This window comes from Carcharhinus amblyrhynchos, chromosome 24 (assembly GCF_965287045.1).
Source record: "Carcharhinus amblyrhynchos chromosome 24, sCarAmb.v2.hapA, whole genome shotgun sequence".
Taxonomy (NCBI): Eukaryota; Metazoa; Chordata; class Chondrichthyes; order Carcharhiniformes; family Carcharhinidae; genus Carcharhinus; species Carcharhinus amblyrhynchos.
In genome coordinates, this window is record NC_137347.1 from 37,903,118 (window position 1) to 37,931,043 (window position 27,926).

General features: G+C 39.7%; 1 protein-coding gene across 3 annotated transcripts in view; it reads right to left on the reverse strand.

The window, feature by feature from the left end:
- Positions 1 to 4,469: 4,469 nt before the first annotated feature.
- The window catches only part of LOC145357918 (lysosomal-associated transmembrane protein 4A-like), a 29,718-nt gene continuing 6,261 nt past the window's right edge, over positions 4,470 to 27,926 (reverse strand). Inside the window, exons 2-8 of one of the 3 annotated variants that reach the window (XM_080211490.1) lie at positions 18,680 to 18,788; positions 17,915 to 17,991; positions 15,888 to 16,019; positions 12,432 to 12,527; positions 8,836 to 8,934; positions 7,475 to 7,512; positions 6,998 to 7,105 (exon numbers count right to left, since the gene is read on the reverse strand). In XM_080211490.1, coding sequence (XP_080067616.1) covers position 7,105; positions 7,475 to 7,512; positions 8,836 to 8,934; positions 12,432 to 12,527; positions 15,888 to 16,019; positions 17,915 to 17,991; positions 18,680 to 18,788 — 552 coding nt within the window. In that variant the 3' untranslated portion in view covers positions 6,998 to 7,104. Of the gene's footprint in view, positions 7,106 to 7,473; positions 7,513 to 8,835; positions 8,935 to 12,431; positions 12,528 to 15,887; positions 16,020 to 17,914; positions 17,992 to 18,679; positions 18,789 to 27,926 lie in introns of those variants that run through there. The other 2 variants (XM_080211489.1, XM_080211491.1) reach the window with 2 other exon arrangements.

Consider the following 27,926-nt stretch of genomic DNA (forward strand, 5'->3'; position numbering starts at 1 on the left):
CACACTCCAAAGTTGTGCAGGTTAGGTGAATCGGCCATGCTAAATTCTCCCTCAGTGATCCTGAACAGGTTATTGGAGTGTGGCAAATGGGGATTTTCACAGTAACTTCATTGCAGTGTTAATGTAAGCCTGCTTGTGACACTAATAAATAAACTTTTCAAGTTTTGTAGCATTTTTGGTTTTGTTCCTTCATTTGAAACTAAACAGGGAAAATGATTTGATTTGATTGGATTTATTATTGTCACATGTTCACATACAGTGAAAAGTATTGTTTCTTGCACGCTATACAGACAAAGCATACTGTTCATAGAGAAGGTAACAAGAGAGCGCAGAATGTAGTGTTACAGTCATAGCTAGGCTGTAGAGAAAAATCAGCTTAATGCAAGATAAGTCCATTCAAAAGTCTGACAGCAGCAGGGAAGAAGCTGTTCTTGAGACGGTTGGTACGTGACCTCAGACTTTTGTATTTTTTTCCTGATGGAAGAAGGTGGAAGAGAAATGTCCAGGGTGTGTGGGATCCTTAATTATGCTGGGCGCTTTGCCGAGGCAGTGGGAAGTGTAGACAGTCAGTGGATGGGAGGCTGGTTTGCGTGATGGATTGGGCTATATTCACGATCTTTTGTAGTTTCTTGCAATCTTGGGCAGAGCAGGAGCCATGCCAAGCTGTGATACAACCAGAAGGAATGCTTTCTATGGTGCATCTGTAGAAGTTGGTGAACGTCGTAGCTGATATGCCAAATTTCTTTAATCTTCTGAGAAAGTAGAGGCATTGATAGGCTTTCTTAACTGTAGTGTCAGCATGGAGGGATCAGGACAGGTTGTTGGTGATCTGGACACCTAGAAACCTGAAGCTCTCGACCCTTTCTACTTCATCCCGTTGATGCAGACAGAACATAAGAACATAAGAAATAGGAACAGGAGTAGGCCATCTAGCCCTTCGAGCCTGCCCCGCCATTCAATAAGATCATGGCTGATCTGTCGTGGCTCAGTTCCACATTCCTGCCCTCTCCCCATAACCCTTAATCCCCTCGCTTATCAAAAACCCATCAACCCGCGTCTTAAAAATATTTAGCGAGGCAGCGTCCACCACTTCAACGGGCAGAGAATTCCAGAGACAGGGGAATGTTCTCCACTATGCTTCCTGAAGTCAATGACAATCTCCTTCATTTTGTTGACATTGAGGGAGATATTATTTTCACTGCATCTCTTCACGAGATTTTCTATCTCATTCCTGAACTCTGTCTCGTCATTGTTTGAGATCCGACTCACTACAATGGTGTCATCAGCAAATTTGAAAATCAAGTTGGAGGGGAATTTGGCCACGTAGTCACAGGTGTACAAGCAATATAGTAGGGATGAGAACAGAGCCTTGTGGGGCACCGGTATCATCCATTTTCCCCACGTACAACAAAGCTGTTTAAATGAGGTGGGTCAATTATTCTTTGTATCATTTTGAATAACTAAATAAATTGAAAAACCATTGTTATAAAATCACTTGTGGCTGTATTTTCTCCTATTATCACACAGATCTGGCATTACACATCAACGTTGGTGTCTTTGCTTCAGGGGAGTTTCCTGACTTCAACAACATGCCATTTTATTCCTTTCCACCCTTCTGTACTCACCTGGGTTTCCCTAAAGTGAATTTGTGCTCCTGGCTTTAATCATTCCAGTGGTAGACAGTTCCACACTCGGATTGAATACAATTCTCCTGAATTCTTTAATGATCAACACATGGAGTTACGGGGATAGGGCAGGGGAAATGAGTCTAGGTAGAGTGTCCTTTCAGAAGGTAGCTGTAGAGTCAATGGGCACTGCAGATTTTCGATGGATTTATTGGTGAATATCTTTTATTTATGAACTGCAGTTTTTCTAAGTTACAAGTCGAAACATCAAACCACTTCACAATTTTGAAAGTGAACCCTTATAGAGAAGAGCCCCACTCTATGATCTTTCCTGGCAGCAATAACAACTTAGCTTAGGCATTATCCCTCTAATTATTTTTGTGCACCTTGTCCTGTATCTCCAAGACTTTTTGGTTATATGGAGGGCTGAACTTTGTACAGTGCTCCTGTGTGATAGCTAAAGCATTTAAATATTTGCCGTCACCTCCCTTTCCCCCTAAATTGGAACATTTGCAAATGTTCTGTGAAATCTTACACTGCCCGAAGGAAACAAAATGCTGCTTATATTCTTCACTGGCGGACCGCGACTGATTAAATCAGGAACATACTCCAGCTTAGTAAATATTTACTTATTCCGGCATTTTTCCAGGAGTCCGTTTTTACAACAAATCCTCATCTATATAAATGGCCTCTATAAAAGTGGAGAAAGCGGTTTCAGTGCAGGTGCTTGTGTTTGCTGCAATTTGGACTTTTGTATGATCAGGGGACCTGCACATTCTCTTGCTGAGGCGGCACTATGGCACAGTGGTTAGCATAGCTACTTCACAGCATCAGGGACCTGGGTTCAATTCCTGGCACATTCTCCCTGTGTCTGTGTGGGGGTGCTCTGGTTTCCTCCCACAGTCTGAAAGACGTGCTGGTCAGGTGTATTGACCTGAACAGGCACTGCAGAGTAGCAACTAGGGGAATTTCACAATAACTTCATTGCGGTGTTAATGTAAGCCTTACTTGTGACTAATAAATAAACTTTAATATGCTGGATGGAATAGTTTGAAGAATTCAACGCCAGTTGCTGTGTGTGATAACTGGTCCCATGAGGTCCATCCAAGTCACAGTTTGGGAGGCTGTAACCCCAGGGAGCTTTAAGCACTTCAAGTTGTTTCCCCCCCCCACCCCACCCCCCAATCACCATTCATCCTCAAATTTCAGCTTAACAGTGAAGGTAACAACTCCTTTGCTTGACTGCATCATGCTACTGGTCGGAACATGACCAGAGTCTGGAGACATCTCTAACAAACTAGGCAACATTAAAAAAAAGAAAATACTGGAAAGTCCCAGCAGGTCTGACAGCATCTGTGGGGACAGAACAGAACCAACATTTTGAGTCTGGATGACTCTTCGTCAGAAGATCACATCAAAACAAAATCCAGGTGGTTGGATACTTGGAATTTTGAAGCCAAATTACTCACTGCCAACCTACACATTTGCAAAGGTTCTGATTACAAATTCGAGTGCATCAGTGTTTCCATGGTATAGAGAAACTCTAGTCTCCGGCAGCAATATTGGGGTCATCAAGGAGCCAATCCATAAAAGAATTATCAGGCCTGATTGTACTAGGTTTTATCATCCACTTTTTATTTTTGTTACAAAAAAAATTCAGAATATCGGATTGGATGAAGGTCAAAGCTGAAATATCAAATTTAAAAATTCTATGGAATTTTTAGCATGAAATGGAGATTATTTTCAAGCCCAAAGGATTGTTTAGCAAGAATTGTTTCTAAACAGCATACGAAATTAAAGTTACATCACATTATGATCCCAATCAAATTGATAAATTTAAAATAAACTTCCCATTATCGCTGGATGGATGGAAAGTTTACTATAATAGTCTAAAACCACTATTGACAAAACATAATTTATAGGCAACTCAGAAACAGAACGTTTAACAACTGAAAAAAACCACTACATTATCATAGAATCTTAGAATGCTACAGTGCAGGAGGAGGCCATTTGGCCCATCGAATCTGCACCAACCACATTCCCACCCAAGTCCTATCCCCATAACCCCATGCATTTATCATCGCTAGTCCCCCTGACACTAAGGGGCAATTTAGTATGGCCAACCCACCTAGCCCACACATCTTCGGACTATGGGAGGAAACCAGAGCACCTGGAGGAAACCCATGCAGACACCAGAAAATGTGCAAACTCCACACAGACAGTGACGCACGCAATCTTTGGGTTGTGGGGCAGCAGTGCTAACCACTGTGCCACTCTGCCGCCCAGGACCATACTTGTCCTTCAAGTAGAAATTCTATTTTTCCCCAAATTAAGTTCTCCCAGAATGACTCCAATGTGATTTTAGCTCCTGGGAATTAATTTCCAGTCTCTTCCTTTTTCAGCTTGAAAACATTTAACTCATGCTGCAAGTTTTCCTGGAGACTTCTCCCTCTAGCTAAAGTTAGGCAAATATTCCAGCCCCATTTTTAATTCTTCACAAATTTGGTGTTTTCAATCCATGCACAAGCTCTCATCTGCATTCCTGTGCAGTGAACAATCTGATTTCTCTCTCTCTCTCTTTGGGCCCTGGAAGATTATCTTGTCTATGATATTTATCATTATTTTAGGAAAATGTGTAACCTGATTTCACAATGACATCTGTTTCCTTTCCTCTCAAAGTCTATCACATGGCAACATGAATCTCACAGAGCTTGCAGAAACACTGATTAGTTTTTTTTTTAAAAGGCCGCAACTTTATTTGTGGAATTAAATTGACGGTTTAAAGCATAATCATTTATAATATGACATATTCAATATGTTCCTGGGACTTTGAAGACTCTCAGGCTATCAACTGTTAGCACATAGATTCTTGCCTGAGACAAGGTGTAAACACATCATACCTTCTTTCCAGTAAAACAATCTGGATCCCCTTTAATCTTTTGCCATCAAACCACAGTGACTTGCTGTCAGACAGACTGCAGAACAGGTTCAAGCTCCCTTAAATTACGAACAGTCCCAAAGCATAACACTCCCAAAACCTCATACAATTTTAACAATAAAGTTAACTTATTCAAAGGGATTTACTTAACATCAGGTTAATCACAGGTGGTGGACCAGACACTAGTTTAAATATGCATACAGCTGAAAATATGTTCATCACAAACAGAATATTATCACTCAAATATATCACAGAATGTTTTCAACCAAATTTTAAAAAAAGTTACAAAATGCTGCCTAATTTCACTGATTCGTAGCAGAGTTTATGTTCATAGATAAGGAAATGATTGATTTGGGTGAAGTAAACACTTCTCAAAAATTAGAACAATTTTGAATGCAATTTGTACGCAGATTGCCAATGGCACTCGGTGCTGTGGTGCCTGTAAAAATGAAAGATTTTACAGTTGTAGGTGGAAGTGCTCTTAGTTCTTTGTGCATTTTCTTCAGCTGAGAGACTTGGAATTGTGGTAAATGATGAGATAAGAAGATGGTGCTGATAAAGCTCTGTGCACTATAACTGAACATGGATTTTTGCATGGGGGAGGGGTCTCACATTGGATATGAGCTTCAAGTTTCCAACAATTTAGGTTTTCGAACGACTCAAAACAAAATTTGTTTGTACAATTTATTTATGGAAAAGCTCAATTTACAGAAGCAGAACCAGCTTTAAAAATCATGTTATTGATTGCACAGAAATGTGAGGACAGTTGCATTTGTCACAGTTTAGCCATAACAAAGTATCACAGATTTCAAAATGTCATATAAAGCTTTAAAATGCAAGCAAAGGTTACATTTTAGTCATTTCACTCTTACTAAAATTTACACTTAAATGATCTTAGAGGTCTCAATCCTTTCAATGCTTCATTTCTCATTCTTGCAAGCTGCGGATATTAAACAACACAAGTAGCAAGTATTAAAGCCAACTCAGTTTTGAAATGGTTAATACATCACGGATAAATTGGGAATTTTATAATGGACTCAGTTACAGGTATTGCAGTTAGAACAGTACAAATATGCAGTAATATAGAAACAGAAAATGTTCAATCAGCATTCAAGTAGCGAACAGGCAATACTAAAACCTCAGCTATCCCATGCCTCAAAATGCAACAGTAAATAAGATATTAAACATGCGTGTAAGGTTTTGATACATTGTCCTTTCAAATGGAAATGAAAGAAACCAACTGTTTTTGAAAAAAAGTTCATAATGGATTTGACCAAATCAATTTTGAGAGGAGAATTTCTGTTGTTTGTTTTAGTAGTGGCAAAATCAAAAATGTATAAAGATCAGGTTTATGATTACATTAGAATCATATGGGGCTCACTTGACAACTTGATAAATTGGTTCTGACCTGATGCATCTCTGTTGGAGTACCGATTGTTCGTTTCCTACTTGTGGATTGTTCAGGAATCCACTGAAGCTTGCATCTTCTACATTAAAACCCCAGTGAATCGCCTTCTGCTGATCAACCTACACATTCTTTGACTAAGGGTCAAAGTTGTACCGGAGATGTTAGACGAAAGCAGTGTGTGCCATTATATTAGAAAAGTTATGAGTCGTTGGTCAGAAAAAATATGTTAAAAGCCTTAAGGATTCTTGAATTAGTTTGTAATGACACTGGCATGTGCAACACCCAAGCAGTTTCACAGTTGAGCATCATCTAATAATTGTCAATAATACTCTTTAATATCAATAAAGCTCTTAAAATACAACTATTAGGCAAGTAAAACATGATGGGAGACGAATTTTTAAGTTGGTAAATGCACTTATGAGGCACTGTAGTTTTGTGAAACAAAATCTTGCTATTTTCTGTTTAAAATATCTTAACTGAAAGTGCGTAGCTATGAAAAATTCATTTCTGAAGATCTGTTGATGGGTTACACTCATCAATCAAGAAATGCTGGAATGGATTTGATGGTGAATAGAAAATCTAGCCATGCTATACCTGAACATTTCCAGTGTTTTCTGTTTCTAATTCAGAAAATCTAGACCGTTATCTAATAGTTCAATGCAATACCCATCAACTTTACTGGAGCACAGCTGCAATGTATTAATCCCAACACACAAGCATTGTCATCAATGACCAATATTAAACTTTAATATTTACTACAGATAATACACATCTGACCCTGAAATGCCCACACTTTTATAGACACTGACCTTGTGATTTCCATTTTATACAAACAACTGAAAAACTCCTCAAAAATCACAAGAGTAACAATTATAAAATTCATTCATTGGACTGTCAAAAAAAATACAAGTAGAAGAATGCTTCGGAAACTTAGCACATTGCCTAATACAATACTGTTCGCTAACATTATGATAGATACTGAACATATGCATGTTCACATTTGGCCATTTTAAATTACATTGGTGTGTAAGATGGTGGGGACTCCTTGTGTGGCAATTCTTCTGGTGCCTTCTTTACAACTTCCTCATATAATGGCAACTTCATAATGTCTTCTTCATATGCTGGTGACTTGGCCTGGATGCAAAATGAAGTACTTCATTATGCAATTATATTAATGAATACAGTTCAAGTAAATCAAGAAGTATTTCAATTCAGCTAAAATGCATAAAATGGTGGAAATTTGAAAACGGTTGTTAAACCAGTTCTTCAGTTCAAAGAACAACCAGAAGGAATAAGTATTGAATTATATTCATGATATGATCCGATTTCAAAAGAACCATGAAGAAATCTATCTCAAATAGCAGAAATCAATAGGTTAAGAGTGCTCTAAAAATGTAACATTCTCACAATTGCTCTGTCCTAAGTTGACATACAATCCACCTGAGTTTTTCTTCTATAGATGATTTAGACAATTTGTAACTGTCTATGCTAAACTATACTCACTATTGAGTTTTCGGTTTATCTTCTGGTGGAGATCTTTCCTATTGTAAAACCCAAAGACAAAAAAAATTTACGTTTTCAAGACAGAAGTCGATGTCTTAAATTAAGGGAATTCAATTCTCACATCCAGCATACGTATGTTAAACACAGACAAGTACACATTTTGACACTTCTACTTGTTCCCATCCTAGCTGCTTGAACTGATCTCAAACTTCCTTTCTTTAGCTAATGAAATCAATACTATGCAGCAGACTCTTCAGTATTAATACAATTGCACACTTGGGGAAAACATTATTCAGTATGCTATCAAGCCATAGAATCAAGAATGTTACAGATTGGGCTAGATAAACATAACTAGGACACCAGGAGTTAAAACTGCTAAGGGGATACTGGGGGATAAGATAGGAGGGATGTACAGCAATGACTTGCTGTTCACTATGCAGAATTCCTACTTCAAATTGCAATTGTGTTAGATGTGATTAAAATGATCCTGATACTTAAATATCTTGCAGATAATTTACCATGAAAGATGGTCAGTTGGTCACATTACTATGCAAGAACAAGTGGCAGTGGTGGTGGCGGAGTGATGATAGGTACTCTTAATTTTCCACTGTCAGTAACAACCCATAAAGACATACCAATTTCTTAATTGTGAGACATTAGATTCATTTATAGAGTCAATATTCATGCTAAAAAAAAACTTGCCTATTACAACAAACAAATGTAAAATGCTGTTTTGATTATACAAGCTTTACTAGTTTTGTTACATTTAACAGCTCACCCTTCTCCTAGTTTGTTTTTTGCATATGTAAAATCCTGAGATTTTACAAACTATAAACAGCATTGGTGAGTACAGAGCAAGGTACCAAGTAAAATAAGCAATGTTGAAGATTACATGGCAATGTAAATCTATAATAACCAATATGGCGTTTTACTAATACATCAATTAACACAAATGTACAATGAGCAATGAGCTTTAACTTTAAAATATTTACAGACCATCATAAAATATCCAGGTAATGTAGTAGCCCTGATCACAATTGTGCTAAAATAACAAATTATCAATGATAGAAGTTAGTTAACGAGTCTGGGCGAAAAATCATTTGTGGTTGTGAAACAAATAGACACTCAAAATTCTACAATGTTCAGTCTTACAGACATGGGTCCACAATCAATCTCCATGTTATCCCAATGTCAGTATAATTAAAAGGCATTGAGCATATATTTTGAGGGAATTCAGAATCTGTTTTAGGATGTACTCTACTGATCACATCCAAATAAAGGAAGACAACATATTGGATATGCTCATCTATCTACTTCCTGCTCGTTAATCAACAAGCCATGATAACCTTAACAACTCTTACCCGAGAACGAAGATTAAGGAGAGTGTCGACTAAGCTGCTTTCTTGTTCCAATTCCTTAATAAACTTGTAGCAATTCCACATAGAGTAAATGAAGAAACACTACAGGCAAAAAATCAGAAAATGACTTGGATCAAGATACAAAATTTATTTTAAATGCTTCTCATTGTAGTTTATTGGTATCAAGTAAGGATTTCCACTATGATGTTAAAAATGATTATTTTAATGGGATGAATGCCAAGCTGCAAATCAATTTGCACAAAGTTGGTAAGCAGCATGTATTAAAACTTGTTAAAGTTTTAGCTTAAACTGATATTTGTTCAGGCTGACAAGCAAAGAGCAGAACTGTGATTGCTGTGTTTTTATTTTGACTCTTAAATCTCCCTTGATATAAGTACAGCAGATAAACATCATTTTTCAGCTCTAACAAAGTGAATACTTGAACTAAATAGCTTGTGTTTTCACAGTGGATATTGACTGACTTAAGTGTCTCCAGCAATTGTAGAATATTCGAGTTTAGTTACTGAAGAAATCTGGATACAAGTTAAAAAAAGGATTTTATAGTGCAACTATCAGTGCTTATGTACAGTCTAGTTCAGAATGATACCATGCTAGTTGATGATACCAGCTCCCTAATACAAGAAAATCAGGTATTTTGGGTAAAAAAGTAGCATCGATCATCAAGGGCAATGCATTTCATCCCTCCTTGTTATACAGAGAGTATAGTGAAGGTTTACCAGGCTGAATCCTGGGATGGCAGGTCTGTCACATGAGGAGAGACTAAGTCGGTTGGATTATATTCATAGGAGTTTAGAAGAGTGAGAGGGGATCTCATTGAAACTTATAATATTCTGACAGGGTTAGACAAGGTAGGTTCAAAAAGAATATTCCCAATGTTGGGGCAGTCCAGACCTCAGGGTCACAGATTGAGGATAAGGCGGAAACCTTTTAGACCTGAGGTATGGAGAAATTTCTTTATCTAGTGGCTGGTGAATGCCTGAAATTCACGACCACATAGTGTAGTTTAGGCCAAACGTTTTATTTCAAGAAGAAATTAGATATAGCTCCTGGGGCTAAAGAGATCAAGGGGTGTGGGGGAAAGGTGGGGTGGAATCAGGATATTGAATCTGATGATCAGCCATGATCAAAATGAAAGGCAGAACAGGCTTGAAGGGCCAAATGGCCTACTCTAGCTTTCAATTTCTATATTTCTATCCTTTGCCTCTGTTAGAACCAGTATGTTAGCTTGAGAAATTCAATCTTTTATTTTTGAAATAGGCAATCTGGGAACATAAAACATCTATTAACACCCAAGCCTTCACTTTAAAATGAATAGATTCAGCATTCTAAGTTTACAAAACTGCATTTTTTAAGATGTGACGATACAACAGTAAGTCTATCAGGTTAAGTTATTGTCTCGAAAGAGAGGAAAGGACAAAAGAAAGAGCAACCTGAACAATATCAGTATTCGAGTTCCCAGAGTTCAGTTTGAAGCCCTAATTCAGATTATCAAAGATTTTACATAGAATTAACTGCTCTGAAACACTCCATTCAACCCAACTGGTCTATGTTAGTGTTTATACTCAACACAGGCCACCTCCTATCCAAATTACCTTTTCCCATCTTATCTCCGTAACTTCTATTCCTTTCACATGTGTGCATACCTTGCCTTAACTGTCATACGTCAATGTTAGCTATGTCAATGTTATCTGCTTCAACCTCTTCAACAAAGGAATTCCTTCTTAAATTCTTTGGTCAAATGGCTTTGCTCTGATGGAAACAATTTCTCCTCAGCTACCCTATCAAACCCCTTCATAAAATTAAGTCTCTTTTTCTCCTGATAAAATAACCTCAGACTGCTCAATTTTCCTGATACTTGCATCCTCTTAATTCTGGCAAAATCCTTGTAAGTATTATTTACATTTTCTCCAATGCTTCCGCATCCTTTCTGTTGTGTGAAGAACAATATGTATGCAAGTATGATTTAACACAAATGACCCAAAGAAATTTAACATTTTGCATTCTATTTCTTTAAAAGCAAACCTTAGTACTCTGTATCTGCATTCTCAGATCTCTTTATGCTCTACTCCATTTAGTGTATCTTCGAAGGGATAAGTGACTGCCTTACTCCTCCAGACAAAATGACTTGCCTTGCTTTCACCATATTGAAGTTTATTTAACACTTATCAGCTCCCTCCGCAAGCACGTTTTGTTGTCCATGTATTTTGCCGTACTTCTTCTTGTTATTAGCTATAGACCACTGTTTAAGGTTATCTGAAAATTTTAAGTCCATGCTTCCAATTCCCGAGTCCAAATCATTTATGTACATGATAGAGTGACTCTGCAAATTCAGGCAGCACACTATTTACCACTTTCTGCCAGTCTACAAACGTTAACTTGCATCCTAGATTTTTCGCTTTGTAGGAATCACTTAATCCATTAATTTAAGGCACCAGCTCAGGAAAACAGATAAAATAATGCCTTGTATGCAGTGGCTGGGCTATAATTTACTAACCAATTACAACTAGGGAAAAAATGTACAACAGTTTCAACTGACAATGCATCTGCTTGGAGAAGTAGACTATCAAACTCCTTCAACCCTCAACTGTCTCTTTTCTAAAGAGAGCCCCAGACAGTTCAGCTTTTCTTGCCAAGTATATTCTAACAGTTCAAATACCATTCTTGTAAATCTGTTTTGCAACTTCATCAGTGTTCCTCTGTTTTACAATATGGAGAGTAGAACTGTTGTAGTATTCTAAAAGAAACAGGAGGGGTCAAAGATAGATTCTGGGAGGACTTCAAAGGTTATGGTGCTCGAGTAGGAAGATAAACTGAAAATGTTTTTGAGAAAAAGTAAGAATCACAAAGGTGATTCTCAGACGACAATTTGACAGATGGATGACAGAAGAGCTGTGTTGAAGGGATATGTTGTGGTTAACCATGTCCAATGCTGAAGACAGGTCAAGAAATGATGAGGAGGGATCGCTTACCATGGTCACAGTTACTTAAGATGACATTTGTGAAGCAGTGAAGATCAACACTAGTCAGCCCAAGGGATTTCAGGGGCCAGTAGTTATAACCTACCATTGCTATAGATAATTTTGGCAGTATTTCTACCAACTTTTGTTTTTATTTCAAATTTACAGCATCCACAGTATTTTACTTTTGTATTAGCAAAACATTTTCACCTTAGGGCAAATTAGCATATGGAGGCATGTACTTAGGATCATCATTAGAACAAAAGGGTAGTTTGGATAAATGTTTAGATCTGTAGAATATGAAATCCAGGGACAGGTAGATACATAGATTATTGTATATATTCTGATGCAAGATCAACCATTGGTACGGGGCTAAATAACCTTTCTGCGCTGTAAGTGCAATGAATCTACAAAAATGTCATATTAACATTGACAATATCCAATGGGTTCAATATGGACTCCAGATATTTCTGGTTAAGCATTAGCTTTTGAACAAAGAATTAGATTTTGAACTATCATAATAATAGCCAGTCGACAGGATACAATGTATGTTGCTGATTTTAAGTCTTTTAATTTAATTTTATATTAAATTTTGCATTCAACAATATTCAAATTTCTTACCTTCAAACATAGAAAGCATAGAAATATAACCGTGTACAATATAGTGGTTTTAGAGGAGTCCGATTGAGTCACAATTTCTCTTTCTGGGAAATAAAACTTGGCAGGAAAATTATCAGTCATTTAGAAATACAAACCATGTAACATTAAATGAAAATAAAAAAAAAAATCTAAAAATCACTGACACTTCACATCAATAAGGGGTGTTCCATTCTGTCAGACTATGTTTCCTCTTACATATGTTAAAAGGAGGACTGGATGATATAATAATTATCAGCATCTCAAAGCACTTTTGAAATCAAGCCCTGACTGATTGAATGAGAATCTCACCTGTCTGTTGGCTTTAAAATTAATATGTATTCACAGGAAGAAGCGTGGCAAAGCGGTATTGTCACTGGACGAGCAATCCAGCGACCAACGGTAATGTTCTGGAGGCCTGGGTTCGAATGTCAAACAGATGGTGAAATTTGAATTCAACAGAAAAATCTGGAACCAGCATCGATTTTTGGAAAAACACATCTAGATCACTTTGGGAAAGAAAATCTACCATCCTTACCTGATATGGCCAACATGTGACATCAGTCCCACAGCAATGTGGTTGACTCTTAAAGGCTTTCTGGAATGGCACTTAGTTCAAGGGCAATTAGGAATAGACAACAAATGTTGTCTCAGCCAGCAACACCCAAATCCCATGAATGAATATATTTTAAACAAAAATGACATTGCAGATACTACAGTGTCTGGATGACAAAACCAATTGTAGGCAATTGTAAGCTTTTACATTTGAGAGATTAAATTGACAATACATCAGAGAATGATACCATGGGGATGATTCTCCCAGTCTGCTGTGCTGCTTTTGTTATGCCTGGGAGACTCAAGCTGAGGCCATTCTGTGGGCTCCCTGCTGGGCACCACAGCCTCCACGTGTCTTGGGCAGCTGGATTTCCGGTGCCATCAACTTCATGCCTGAAATCAGTGTGGAGCTGCATAATTTATGCAAATGACAATTTAAATCTATTTTACATTTCATTAGTGGGCCTGGGATTGAAGTCTCCAGGTCCACAAACATCTCCCTTCTCCACCCAAAGTGGTTCACTCCAGCAGGACTTACTACAACTCCCACTTGTGAGGACCTAGCAACCCAAGCCTGCTGGAATGAAGGGGTGCAATCAAGGTCCTCCAGAGGGTCCAGGCCAGAAGGGGTGGGGTCATTGCCACCTTGGCAGTGTCAGCCTGGCCCCTGGCTCTGCCCAAGTGGCAATACCCAGGGAGCATCTTGGCATTGGGCTGGGGGAGGGGGTTCTAATGGGGGCAGAGCCTCTAGGGGGGAAATTGGGGGATGGACGGGTCCCGCTGCATACAGATTGCAAGCAGAGGGAGGGAGGCCAGTGGGGTTGGGCATCAGGTGGGGAGGGGCGCCAATGCAGTGGGGGGGTGATGCATGTTCAGGGAGGCCAGCGAGCAGGCCACTGGGGGAGGGGAGGGGGCGTTGTACGGGCAGCTATGGGGAGGCCACTGCTTGTGTGCTGATCCCGATGGGTCTGTTCAGTGCTATGCTACCCTTCTCTCCAGCGGGAATAGGCCTTGCCCCCAGCTTTTTGGAGTGATTTATGCTTGTGCACTCTACAGTGCACAGGAGTGTGGGAGATTCATTTTGAAAGTCCTGCTGGGAAAAAAACAGCTGGATTTACTCCAATTTTTATGCGAATTCGACACTTAGAATTGTTTTGGGAGAATCGCCCCATACATATCTTGAGATCAGAATCCTTGTATCGTGTTGCAATTGTGGACCTTAGCTCAACTGAATCAATGTTCATTCTTTTAACTCAAAAAAGCAAGTGGTATTTCAGATCTTTGATCAAGTCTGAGCAATTCGTATTCACACACTTCCTTCAAAGCAGGAAAATATTCCAGGAGCATTATCAAGCAAAAGTTGACAGAGTTAAAAGTCTGACTAAAAGGTTGGTTTTGAGGAGCAAAGGTTCAGGAATTTTCAGGGTTTGGAGCCTTGACATAAAGGTAAAGGCATAGCCAATGGTGGGAAAAGGAAGTGCAGAATGTGCAGGAAGCTAGAGTTGGAGGATTGAGGAAAGCAAGGCTGGAGAAAATTACAGAACTAAAATGAGGAGAAGCAGCTGTGGAGTGATTTGATTATGTGGAGAGAGCTTTCATAGAATCTTAGAACCCTACAGTGCAGAAAGAGGCCCTTTGGCCCACTGAGTCTGCACCAACCACCCAGGCCCTACCCCCATATCCCTATATATTATTACCCACTAATTCCTCTAACCTAGGCATCTTAGGACACCAAGGGGCAATTTTAGCATGGCCAATCAACCTAACCCACACATCTTTGGACTGTGGGAGGAAACCGGAGCATCTGGGGGATACCCATGCTTTGAGGTGCTGATACACCAGGAGCAGACCTAAGTCAGAAAGTAAAAGATTATTAAGATACGGAGTGCAGCATTTTGTATAAGCTCAAGTTTATGTGAGGTAGTAGAAGTATGGATGGTTGTTTTGAGCACGATGATTGAGGTAGAGAGAGGTGGGTGATATTGTGGAGGTGAAAGGAGGCAATCTTTACGATGGAGAGCATATGGAGTCAGGGGCTAAGCTCAGGTCAAATAGGAAGCCAAAGTTTCAAATAGTCTGGTTCAACCCACAACAGTCACCAGGAAAAGGGTGGGGTGGGGTGGTGGGGGGAGAGTGGTTCAGAATCAATGGCTAGGAAGTGGAGTTTGTCACACAGCTAAAATCAACAGCATCAATCCTTCATTGTGCAATTGCAGACAATTACTGCTCATCCACAACTAGGCAAAAATGCTGACAATACAGATGTAGGTCAAAGACTGTCGGATCAGATCACATGAGGGCAGCACACAAATGGGAAAGGGTAGGCAGCCAAGGATAGCATGTGAGTGACTCTAATGTTAATGGCATGGGGTGGGAATAGGAGACATTGCAGAATATTTGCAATTCCCAAATGGATATTTGAAAGTGGAATCAGGCAAGGGCATTCCCACCAGTTGGGCAACATGAAAATGTTATCAGAGGATGGCATGGTTAACCATACTAAAGTTTGCAATGCACACCAGGCTCACATTGGTAGTGGTACCACTTGGGACTTGACTAGGGATGTTTCAGTACCATAACTGCAGATACTTGGTTGGGGATGTTCAAACAGAGCTGTAGGAAAATGAACATAGAATTAGAGGGTAACAACACGTGGGGATGAGGTGGTAGTTTGGAAGGATAGTGAGATGATGGTGTCGACTTTTTTGAGAAGTTGATAATAACAGATTTCCAAAGGGAGGTGGGGACAGTAAGCAAGCCAAGGGAACTATCATTATCAATCTTATCTTCAGCCAAGGATACAAATACAAAGAAAAAAGTAAAAAAAAGCATAAAAACTATTCCCTTTCAATCAGAAAATTCAAGACCCTGAGAGATAAAACTTACCACATTTTGAATATAATACTTGGCATGCATATATCCTGGAAGTTCAACATAGATGCCAAGCACTTCTAGACAATAGATGATGATGTCAGCTACCAGGTAACATATAAATGGAATCAGAAAATTTGGAAAGTACTGGACAAGAAAAAATAGGAAAATAGTCAATAGAAGCACATGTCTCGCCAAGAATGTTTCTTGGATAATTGAAAAACTGAAATAATTATCATTGAAAATGTCTTACTCCATGTGTCATGGGTGTACATTCCTTCTGGGTTCTGCTGGTATTTCTTCCTCCCCACACCTCTGATTGCGCACAAAGTCTCCATCCCTTACTGACAACTGTATACTATTCTTCTAGACCTCGGCTGCTGCATCCTGCCGCCAGATTCCCCACATTACCTGCCCTCAAGTGGCAAATCTAGACAGCTGTCAGGCAGGATTCTGTAAATGCTTATTCAAATGAGGTTCTGCTGATGATGTCATTAAAAATTTGGGGTTCACTGCATGCTACTGGAAATCCCTGCACCCTTACATGCCCCTGTAAAAATCACGGCATGAGGATATGCAAAAGATAAAGAACAAAGAAAAATAGAGCAAAGAAACAGGCCTTTCAGTCTTCCAAGTCTGTGCTGATCATGATGCTCTAACTAAACTAAAAAATAACCTGCTGCCCTTACTTGGTCTGTAGCCCTCTATTCACGTATCCATCCAGGTGCCTCTTAAATGTTGCTAATGTGCCTGCTTCCACCACTTCCTATGGCAGCGCGTTCCAGGCACCCACTACTCTCTGCATTAGAAACTTCCCCCACACATTTCCTTTAAACTTTCGCCCTCTCATCTTGCCCCCTTATAATTGACACTTCCACTCTTGGAAAAAGCCTCTGACTGTCCATGCCAATGCCTCTCATGATTTTGTAGACCTCTATCATGTCTCCCCTCAGCCTCTGTCTTTCCAGCGAAAACAATCCTAGTTTATTCAACCTCTCCATATAGCTAACACCCTTGAGATCAAGCAACATCCTGGTGAACTTTCTTTGCACTCTCTCCAAAGCTTCCACGTCCATCTGGTAGTGTGGTGACCAGAGCTGCATGCAATACTCCAAATGCTGCCTAACCAAGATTTTGTACAGCTGCAACATGATTTCCCAACTCTTGCACTCAGTGCGCTGATGAAAGCAAGTATGCCATATGCCTTCTTAATCATCTTGGCCACCTGTGTTGCCACTTCTGGGGAACTGTGGACCTGCACACTCAGATCCTTCTGTATGTTAATATTCCTAAGGGTTCTGCCATTTACAGTTTCATTCACACCTAAATTTGATCCACCAAAACGCATCACCTCATATGAGTCTCTGGCCTCTGGCAAAACAGACCAGGACTTGAGCACACTTGTGCCTGGAATGCGAGGATGTATTCAAGTTGCACAAGGAAAACACTGAGCAAAATGCAACTTTGGATTATGGCTTTGCTTACAGAGGAGGGGGCAAAATTTCACAGATCAATTTTTGTGGGCCTATTTGGAAAGAAAATTGCAGATAGTGAAGTAAGACTTCTGCTGTGATTACTCGTGGTTTAATGCAGACCTCACACTGAGATAGTGTTCCGGTATCTAGTTTGTACTGGAGCAAAATGAACTCCTGTGTCTTCATAGGTAAATGATTGCCTAAAGCTCAACTCTCTGCAGTTGTGAAACAAAAATGCCACTGTTGTCCCATCTTAAAAGAAGCCAACCAATCCAAAATGAAAAACCATCAGGATGTTTTTATTTCTGAAATTTAGAAAATAGGCTTTATACCAGGTTCCATTACATGACAGATTCTGTGAAGCTCAATCTCTTCAAGGTGGTGCCACATTGGGTCCACTCTCCATTTTGTCAACCAGATTGGCAATCTCAGAACAGATGTACAAGTTTAAACTAATGCAATAGAAGTTTTATATTATCAAAGGTTGGTACCTAATGTGGTTAAAATGGACTGTTTTAATGAATATAACTGTCTGCTAACTTTAATATAAAATTGGTTGATCCTTACCTTAATAACACCATAAACTCCTAAGCCACTGATAGTAGACATTGAAATGTCAAAGACAAGAGATGTAAAAGTCTCCACTGAAAGATATAGTGCATTTCTATGCATTAGTGGAAAATGGCTTTGAACAGTAGAATTAAACTGAGACAATTAATCATCGAGTTAGGAAACTGCCTTAGCAAAGATAAGTGACAGAAGCACTATATATTCAAAATTTAAACTCATTCCATGAAACTGTTTTAAATTAATTAGCCTGTATTTTAACAGTAAGGTTGAGAATGAAAATTTTATTCAATTAAGCTTTCAAGCATATTTATAAACCAGCATATTTTTGTATTTATGTATAGTTTCAATTTTGCCCAGCACTGACATTGGATCTAAATATGAGTATCAGGCCCAACATTCAGCATCAAAAGGGATACACCAATTTTCATTTAACTTGAAAGTAGCTGCCAAAGAGAAATAAGTCACTTTTTCCTGTCTCTCCTGCCCACCTCCCCAAACTTAGACTTAAATAAGTTATTACGAGACCACATTAAATTAATTTTTATCTCTGGTTGCACTGGTATAGACTGCATCAATGGGAAAATCTATAGTGATGTACCTTTGAATTTAATATATTTTAATGTGTGTGATTGCTTGCCACAATCTACAGTGCTAAAATAAAATATTGCCACACTATGTGTGAAACATTTTCACAGCATACTGCAGATTTTCTACTCTAAATCACTACAAATTAAGACAGGAGCATCCAAAATATTTATTTACCTCTATGAAAGACACCTTCAAGACGAATACCAACCATAGAGACATCTACTTTTGAATCTGGCCTGAACAGTCTCACCAGCTCAAATCCAGCCATTATTGTCCAAAGAACCTGTTGGAACAAAAAAGCATTTTGTTATTTCTAAATACATATTGTAATAGTGATTGTCCAATGGTGAGCTGCAAGATGCACAAGGCTGGACACAAATGCCGTTCCAAGTCTTGATGTTGCTCAACTGCAGAGCATTACATCAGATGTACTGCACAGAAATCAATCATTTGGCTTAACTAGTCCATTCCAGTGTTTATGCTCCACTTAAGCCATTTCCTAACTTTTCTCACCTAAATTTACCATCGCAACCATCCATTCTCTTCTCCTTCATGCTTGACTGGTTTGCTCTTAAATGCTATGCATTTAATACCAACTAAATACCATTTAAATACTATGCATTTTCTAGCAAATTCCACATTCTTTTGGTAAAGAAATTTTCTCCAAAATCTTTATTGAATTGCTTGGTGACTTTCTTAAATCAATGTACTCTAGTTGTACTCCAGTTGTACTATTTCCTAAAACAGAAAATTTTTTTCTGTATCCATTCGATCAAAACCTTTTCTAATTTTAAATACTTCTATTAGGTCACCCTCAACCTAATGTTTTCAAAAGAAAAAACCTAGCCTATCAAACCATTCTTGAGATTTATATCTCTGTATGTTTAGATCCTTTTTCTGATATGGAGGCCAGAACTGCACAGAGTACCCCAAATGTGGTCTGTCCAAGGTTCAATATGAGTTTATTATAACTTCTATACTTTTCAATACTATCCCTCAAAAAATAAAGACTAAAGTTTTGTTTGTTTTGTTTATGGCCTTGCTAACCCGTGCACAACTTGTGATTTTGTACTTGTACTCTTTGTTCCTCTACCCCACCAGGTCTTGCACTTTCCAAGTCACAAATGACCTCTCCCTGCAAGCTTATTAATGCCCTCCTACAATCTTATGCCATCCTCCTCAGTATTGTATATCCCCACATCATCAATAAATTTAGAAATTGCATTTTTGATTCCAAGTCCAAATTGCAAATGTAAATTGTGAACAGCAATGCTCCTTCCACTAATGCTGCAAGCTAGGAGAAAAAAAAAAGAGATGGGTAGTTAATTAATAGTTAACAAAGAGTGACATTAATACAATAGCAAGAGATGACCTTTATTCTAAAGATCAAGATCTGGAATTAGTTTGGGTGGATAAGAAGTCACTTGTGGGAGTGGTTTATAGTCCCACAACAGTGACATCACAGTAGGACAAAGTATCATAGGAAGAAATAACAAGGGCTCGTAAGAAAGGTACTGAAATAACAATGAGTGATTTTAATCTACGTTTGGTTGAACAAATGAGATTGGTAAAGGTAGTCTGGAAGATAAGTTCATCATATGCTTTCATGACAATTTATTAGATTAGCATGTTCTAGAGCCAACCAGAGAGCAGGCTATTCTAAACCTGGTATAGTAATGTGCAATGAGACAGGAGTAATTAATGACCTCTTTGTAAAGGAGCCTCTAGATAACAAAAATCATACGATTGAATTTCACTTTCAGTTTGAGGGTAAGAAGCATAGGTCTAAGACTAATGTTTTAAACATAAATAAAGGTAATTACAAGGTAAGAAAGGCAGAGTTAGCTAAAGTGAACTACGAAATTAGGTGAAACGTTAGGATAGACATTTGAGATATTTCATAACACTCAGCAAAGATACATTCTAATGAGAAAGATAGACTCTGCGAAAGAAACATCACTTGTAGCTAAGGAAATTAAAGCTAGTATCAAATTCAAAGAAAAAGTGTACAGTATAATTCTGTGAAGATTAGTGGTTGGCCAGAAGTTTGGACTGAATTTAAAAACTAAGATAAATAGAAATAAGGAGCGCAAAATGACAGTATGCTAGCTAGAGATAAATAAAGATAGTAAGAGTTCCTACAAGTACTGAGAAAGGAGAATGGCAACTAAAGTGAGTGTTGGTCCTCTAGATATAAAGACAAGTGAGGCCAGATGATTGAGCGCTGGGCTCACTAAACAGATGCAAATGAAGATTTGAATAAATTAACATATTCAACCTCCAGCTGGAAATGGGCTAGAGGCTGACCGCGCTTGAAATCCACTTCTGGTGAGATTGTGAGGGCCGAGAAATTGGGTGCAATCCCGATTCTTTGGCTCTCGTATGACTTTACCGGCTTGTTCCTGCCCATTGAAGGGCAGGGCCAACCGGTATAATTCTGCCCCATGTACCTGTCTACTGTAGGAGACACAAATAACATGCCAGAAATTTTTGTAAATCAAGACATGAAAAGAAGGGAGCAACTTTAAAAAATTCCATTCACCAAGGAAAGAGTACTGAGTAAACCATCAGAACTACAGACTGACAAGTTCCCAGAACCTGATGACCAGCGTCCCAGGGTCTGAAATGTGGCTGAGATCATGGGTGGGATTTTCTGGCCTCGCTTGCCCTGAAAATCCCATCCAAGGTCAACAGATCTTTCCATGATCTGCCCCTCACCCACTCAGATTCCCATGGCAGGTGGAATGGTAAAATTCACCCTCATATGTATTAGTTGCAATTTTTCAAAATTCTCTACATTCTGGAAGGGTCTCATCAGATTGGAAAATAGCGACTGCAATTCCTCTATTTAAGTGAGGAAACAAGAAACAATAGGCCAATTCACCTAAATTCAGCAAAGGGAAACTGCTAAAATCTAGCATTAAGGGGTCATGGTGCATGGGGATAACAAGGGGTTGAGTAACTAACAGGAAACAAAGAGTAAGGATAAATGAATCATTTTCAGGTAGGCAAGCTGTACCTAGTGGAGTGCCGCAGGGATTCAACTATTTCTAATCTATATCAATGACCTGGATGAAGGGACAGATTGTGTGGCTGCTAAATTTGCTGGTGACAAAGATAGGTAGAAGACTAAATTATGAAGAGTCTGCAAAGGGATAAAGATGTGTCAATTCAGTGGGCAGAGATTTGGCAGATAGGGTATAATGTGGCAAATGTGAACTCGTCCACTTTGGCAAGAATAGTAGAAAACCAGCATACTATGAAGTGGTGATAGATTGCAGAACTTGGTGGTATAGAAGGGTGTGTACATGAATCACTGAAAGTTTGTACACAGGTACAGCAAGTGATTATGAAGGCATCTGAAACATTTGTCATTTATTGCAAAGGGAATGTCAGGCAAACATAGAGATGTTTTTCTATAGTTGTACAGAGATTTTTTAAAGCCACATCTCAAATAAATAGTGAGGAGGCCCACATCTCAAGTACTGTATATAGTTTTGGTCTCCTTGTTTGAGAAAGGATACATATTAGAAACAGTTCAAACAAGGTTTACTCGACTGATTCCTGAGACGAAGGGCTCATCTTATGATGAAAGATTGGACAGGTTGGGCCTGACCACTGGAATTTAGAAGAAGGAGATGGCCTTATTGAAACATACAAGATACTGAGGGGACTTGACACAATAAATGCAAGAGGATGTTACTCCCTTCTGGGAGAAACAGGAACTAGGGGACAGTTTAAAAATAAAGGGGTCTTCAATTTAGGATTGAGATGAGCATTTTTATTTTCGGTGGGTTATTAGCCTTTGGGATTCTCTTCTCCAGGGTGCATTTCAAGTAGCATCATTGAATATATGCAAGGCTGATAGATTCTTAACTAACAAGAGGCAGCACAGTAGCACAATGGTTAGCACTGCTGCTTCACAGCTCCAGGGACCTGGGTTCAATTCCCAGCTCGGGTTACTGTCTGTGTGGAGTTTGCACATTCTCCTCATGAAGGCGTGGGTTTTCTCCGGGTGCTCCGGTTTCCTCCCACAGTCCAAAGATGTGCAGGTTAGGTTGACTGGCCATGCTAAAATTGCCCTTAGTGTCCTGAGATGTGTAGGTTAGAGGGATTAGTGGGTAAATACGTAGGGATATGGGGGTAGTTCCTGGGTGGGATTGTGGTCAGTGCAGACTTGATGGGCTGAATGGCCTCTCTCTGTACTGCCGATATTCTACGATTCTGTAAGAGAGTCAACGGTTATGGAGGTAGACAGGAAAGTAGAGTTGAGGCCCCAACTTTCAGCCAGAAATGTCTAGTGGATGATCCATTTCAGCCTCCCCCTGGGAGTCCCTAGACATTATAGATGCCAATCTTCAGGCATTTCAATTCACTCTATGTGATATCAAGAAATGTCTGAAGGAAATGGATGCTATAATGGTAACAAGCCCTGACAACATTCCAGTAATATTACTGTGCGCTCCAGAACTTGCCCTGCTATTTATTAGTCAAGCTACCATACTAGTATCTAGCTGGCAATGTGGAAAATTCCCAGGTATGTCCAGTCCATAAAAAGGATAGATCCAACTCGGCCAATTACTAACCCATCATTCATCAGAAAAATGATGGAAAGTGTCATTGACAGTGCTTTCAAGCGATATTCACCAATAGCCTGTTTACTGGTGCTCAGTGCAGATTCCACCAAGGCTACTCAGGCTACTGATCTCATTACAGCCTTGGTCCAGACATGGACCAAAATTGTTGGACTCAAGAAATGCCCTTGACATCAAGGAAGCATTTGACAAAGTGTAGCATCAAGGGGCCCTAGCAACACTGCTGTCAAAGGGAACCAGGGAGAAAACTTTCTATTGGCTGGAGTCAAAGTCATATCTAACACAAAAAAGATGGTTATAATTGTTGGAGGTCCCACACCATCATGATAGGAGTTACTCAGGATAGTGTCCTAGGCCCACCATTTTCAGCTGCTTCATCTTCACTTCATCATAAGGTCAAAAGTAGGGATGTTCATTGATGATTGCACAATGTTCAGTACCATTTGCGACCACTCAGATATTGAAGTAGTCTGTGCCTACTATGTACAGCTAGACCTGGCCAATATTCAAGCTTGACCTGAGAAGTGGCAAGTAACATGCATGCTACACATGTGCCAATTAATGGCCATCAGGTGAAAGAAAGAAACTAACCATTGCCAATTATCATTCAATGGCTTTACCATTGCTGAAACCCCACTATCAACATTCTGGAGGTTACCAATGTGCAGAAATTGAACTGGACTAGCCATATAAATATCGTGGCTACAAGTGCTGGTCATAGGCTGGGAATTCTGTGGAGATTAACCCACTTCTGGATTTCTCAAAGCTTCTCCACCATCTACCAGGTGCAGGTCAGTACAGCGATTGAATACTCTTCACCTGCCTGGATGAGTACAGTTCCAACAACATACCAGAAGCTTGACACCATCCAGGATAAAGCAGCCCACTTAGTTGGCATCCATTCATGAACAATCAATACCTTCATCATGTGTACCATCTACAAGGAGCATTGCTGGAACTCACCCAGGTTCCTTCAGAGGCATCTTCCAAACCCATGACCTCTACCATTTAAAAGGACAAGGGCAGCAGATACCTGGGAACACCACCACTTGGAGATTCCCTTCCAAGTCATTGACTTAGAAATATATTGTCGTTCCTTCACTGTCATTGAGTCTCAATCCTAGATCTCCCTCTCTAACAGCACTGTGAATGTATCTGCACCTAGGAACGACAGCGGTTCAAGAAGACAGCTCACCAATCCTTCTCAAGGGCAACCCAGGGATGGACAATAAATCCTGGTCTAGCCAATGACACCTACATCCCATAAATGAATTTTAAAAACTCTTCGCTTATCTAGATGAGTACAGCTCTGACAGCACTCAGAAGTTTGGTGAAGAGTAGGGTGCCATCCAGCACAAAGCAGTCTGCTTTGTTGGCACCCCAGTCCTCACCTTCAACATCCACTCCCTCCATCACTGCCACATAGTGGCAGCAGTGTGTACTGCCCACAAGATGTACTAACAGCAATTCACCAAAGCTCCTTCAACAGTACTTTCCAAACCAGCAACCTCTACCATCTAGGACTAGGGCAGCATGGGAACAACACCACCTGAAAGTTCCCTTCCAAGTCACACACCATCCTAGCTTGGAACTATATTGCCATTCCTTCACTGTCTCTGGGTCAAAAGTTGTGGAAGTGACTCCCTAACAGCACCTGGGCGTACCTACACCGCATGAGCTGCAGCTGTTTAAGAAGGTAGCTCACCAGCACCTCCTCATGAATGCTGTCCTAACCTGTGACACCCACATCCCTTATTGGTATAAAAATAATCAACCATGATCTTATCAAATGGCACAGCAGGCTTCAGGGGTCAACTGGCCTATTTGTGCTCCTAGTCCTAATGCTCGTTGATCACCTCTCATTCTTCTGTGCCTAATCTACTCAACCCTCTCCTCAGGGCATTTCCCTTATTACACGAACCATTCAGTGCTCTTCACTGCACGACAAGTATGACACTATACACAATAGAAACTGCACCACCCTCAGCTTCTCTTGCTTCTACCTCATCAAAAATCTCATTTATCAAATATGATTTGCCCTGAACCGCAAACAACCATTGAAGTAATTTAGATCAACACTTTGGACTGCTAGTGTGCTGGCTGCTGTATTGGCAAGGGACAAACATGAGACAACTTTTAACTAAAACCAAGAAAAATTGTTTAGAAATGCACAGGGCCTAACAAAGGGCATAATATGTGCATGGCATAATATATGTATGGGACCAGCAAAGCAAAACTGGAGACACAGTCATTACTGACAGAGCTCCAAAACGAATACACTCTTAAAGAACAGTTGCAATAAAAGAAGGTCAGTTGTTGACCTAAATGAGGATCTGGGAGGATTACAGCTGCCTTAAGAAGCATGCTGATTGTTGCCTCTCCTGGTCTTATATTGCCATTCCCTGATGACCCTCCTCCCAGTCAAGAGATTTTCGACCCACAATTTCCTTTGGTTGAATCGCTGAGAACGCTGACTGCTCCCTCCACTGTGTTTCAGGGCCTCTGGTGCACACTATGGGTGACAATAAAGGGAGAAGTATCTCAAAATCTGCATACCGAATTCTTTCACTGTTGCAGATCAGTAGAATCATAGAATTCCAATGGTGCAAAAAGAGGTCATTGGCCTATCAAATCTGCACCGACTCTCTGAAAGATCATTTTACTCCAAGCACCACCCCAGCCCTCCCTACCATGCTGCCCATTTACCACAGTTAACTCACCTAACTTACACATCTTTGGACTGTGGGAGAATACCAGAGCACCCAGAGGAAACCCATGCAGACATGGAGAGAATGTGCAAACCCCACACAGACAATCACCCAAGGGTGGAATTGAACCCAGATTTCTGGCACTGTGAAGCAGCAGTGTTAGCCACCTGAAGTATTCTTCAAGGTTCTTCTTATGTTACAAGATTAAATTCCAGGATAAATAGCTCCATCACTGTGTCAAATTCAAGTTAATATCAATTAAACCTAAAGTCAGAAAGATAATGAACCTTAATTATGCAGAAATTGAATCAATTGGGGAAAAGACCTTCTGAACATAGTACACAATCTGTACAATACCTGATAATGCACTGCTGCCTCACAGTGCCAGGGACCTGGGTTCAATTCCCAACTTGGGTCATTGTCTGTGTGGGTTTCCTCCGGGTGTTCTGGTTTCCTCTCAGTCTGAAAGACGTGCTCGTTAGGTGCTTTGGTCACGCTAAATTCTACCTCACTGTACCTGAACAGGAGCCAGAATGTGGCAACTAGGGGATTTTCAGAGTAACTTCATTGCAGTGTTAATGTAAGCCTACTTCTGATTAATAAATAAACTTTTTAAAAAAAATTACACTTCCAAGGATAAGCCTGCAATGTAGTGAGCAAAGAATATGCAATATAACCACTTCCTTTGAGAAAAGTTTTCAGTCATGAGCAATTATAACAAAACCAGAATTTAGGCAACCTCATACACGCATCTGGTATTTGCAAATAATTGTAGTAAATGGTCATTTTAAACAAGCAATGCTCTTTAATTGTGTTCAATCTTGCCGCAGCCACTGTTTTAGTGAGCAGCGAGCAACTGCACAAATCAAATTCCACTCATCTTTAAAAGATTCAGAATAACTGAATTTCATATTTTGAAATATAATCTCCAACTTAACATGGTATGTTGAGAAGTAAGAAGTTAAAAGTTTTATCAATTTGCAGTATTTTCCTACAATTAGGATTCCAGGGACAACCATTCATAACCGACCCCTTATATAACTCCGAAGGATCAACGTATTCTCAAAAGCTTTAATTTGCTTGTTATTTGGTGTCACCAAATGTTATTTATACTTAAACTAGGATGAGCACCAAATGCAATTTTCCTTGAATCCCAACAGTAGCAGCAGCGACTTCTGTTTGGGACATTACAGTAAAGTTCCACGGGGTTCTATTTTGCTACCAGGGGGTAGCATTTAATGTTCACAGAACATTAAAGGTAGCATCACAGATTGATAAGGCCATTAAGAATAAAGAGATAATGAAATTCTAAGTTTTCCCTTAACTGGCATAGAATATTACGGCAGGGTGGGACAGCGGTTAGCGCTGCTGCCTCACAGCACCAGAGACTTGGGTTCGATTCCGGCATTGGGTCACAGTCTGTGTAGAGTTTGCACCTTCTCCCCATATCTGTGTGGGTTTCCTCCGGTGCTGCGGTTTCCTCCCACAGATCAAAACTATGTGTTGGTTAGGCACATTGACCACACTTAATTCTCTCGCCTGGTGTAACCAAGCAGGCGTTGTGTGTGGTGACTAGGGGATTTTCACAGTAACTTCATTGCACTGTTAATGTAGGCCTACTTGTGACTAATAAATAAATAAAGGATAATGATCAGCTTATATAAACCTAAGATGATATGCTGGTACAGTGGTTAGTTAGCACTGCTGCCTCACAGCGTTAGGGTTCGATTCTGGTCTTTGGTGACTTTCTGTGTGGAGTTTGCACATTCTTCCTATGTCTGGTGGGTTACTTCTGGGTGCTTCGGTTTCCTCCCGCAGTCCAAAGATATGCAGGTTAGGTGGATTGGCCATGGTTAATGTGCAGTGTTACAGGGATAGGCTCATGGCTGGCTCTTTCCAGCTGTCATCAAAGGGAAGTTCAGCAGCAAAATGGAGGTGGGGTTGGGACAGGTTTTGGGAACACATATTTATTGTTCCTTGTCCTGCAATAAAAGATCAGGGAAATTGAGTCTTCTGGTTTCAAATGTTCTTCCCAATCTTAACCTAGTGGGAAAGCCACATTTCAAATTGTAGTTAGGATCAATTAAATTGTCCAACTCCAATCTTTGTTTCTGATGA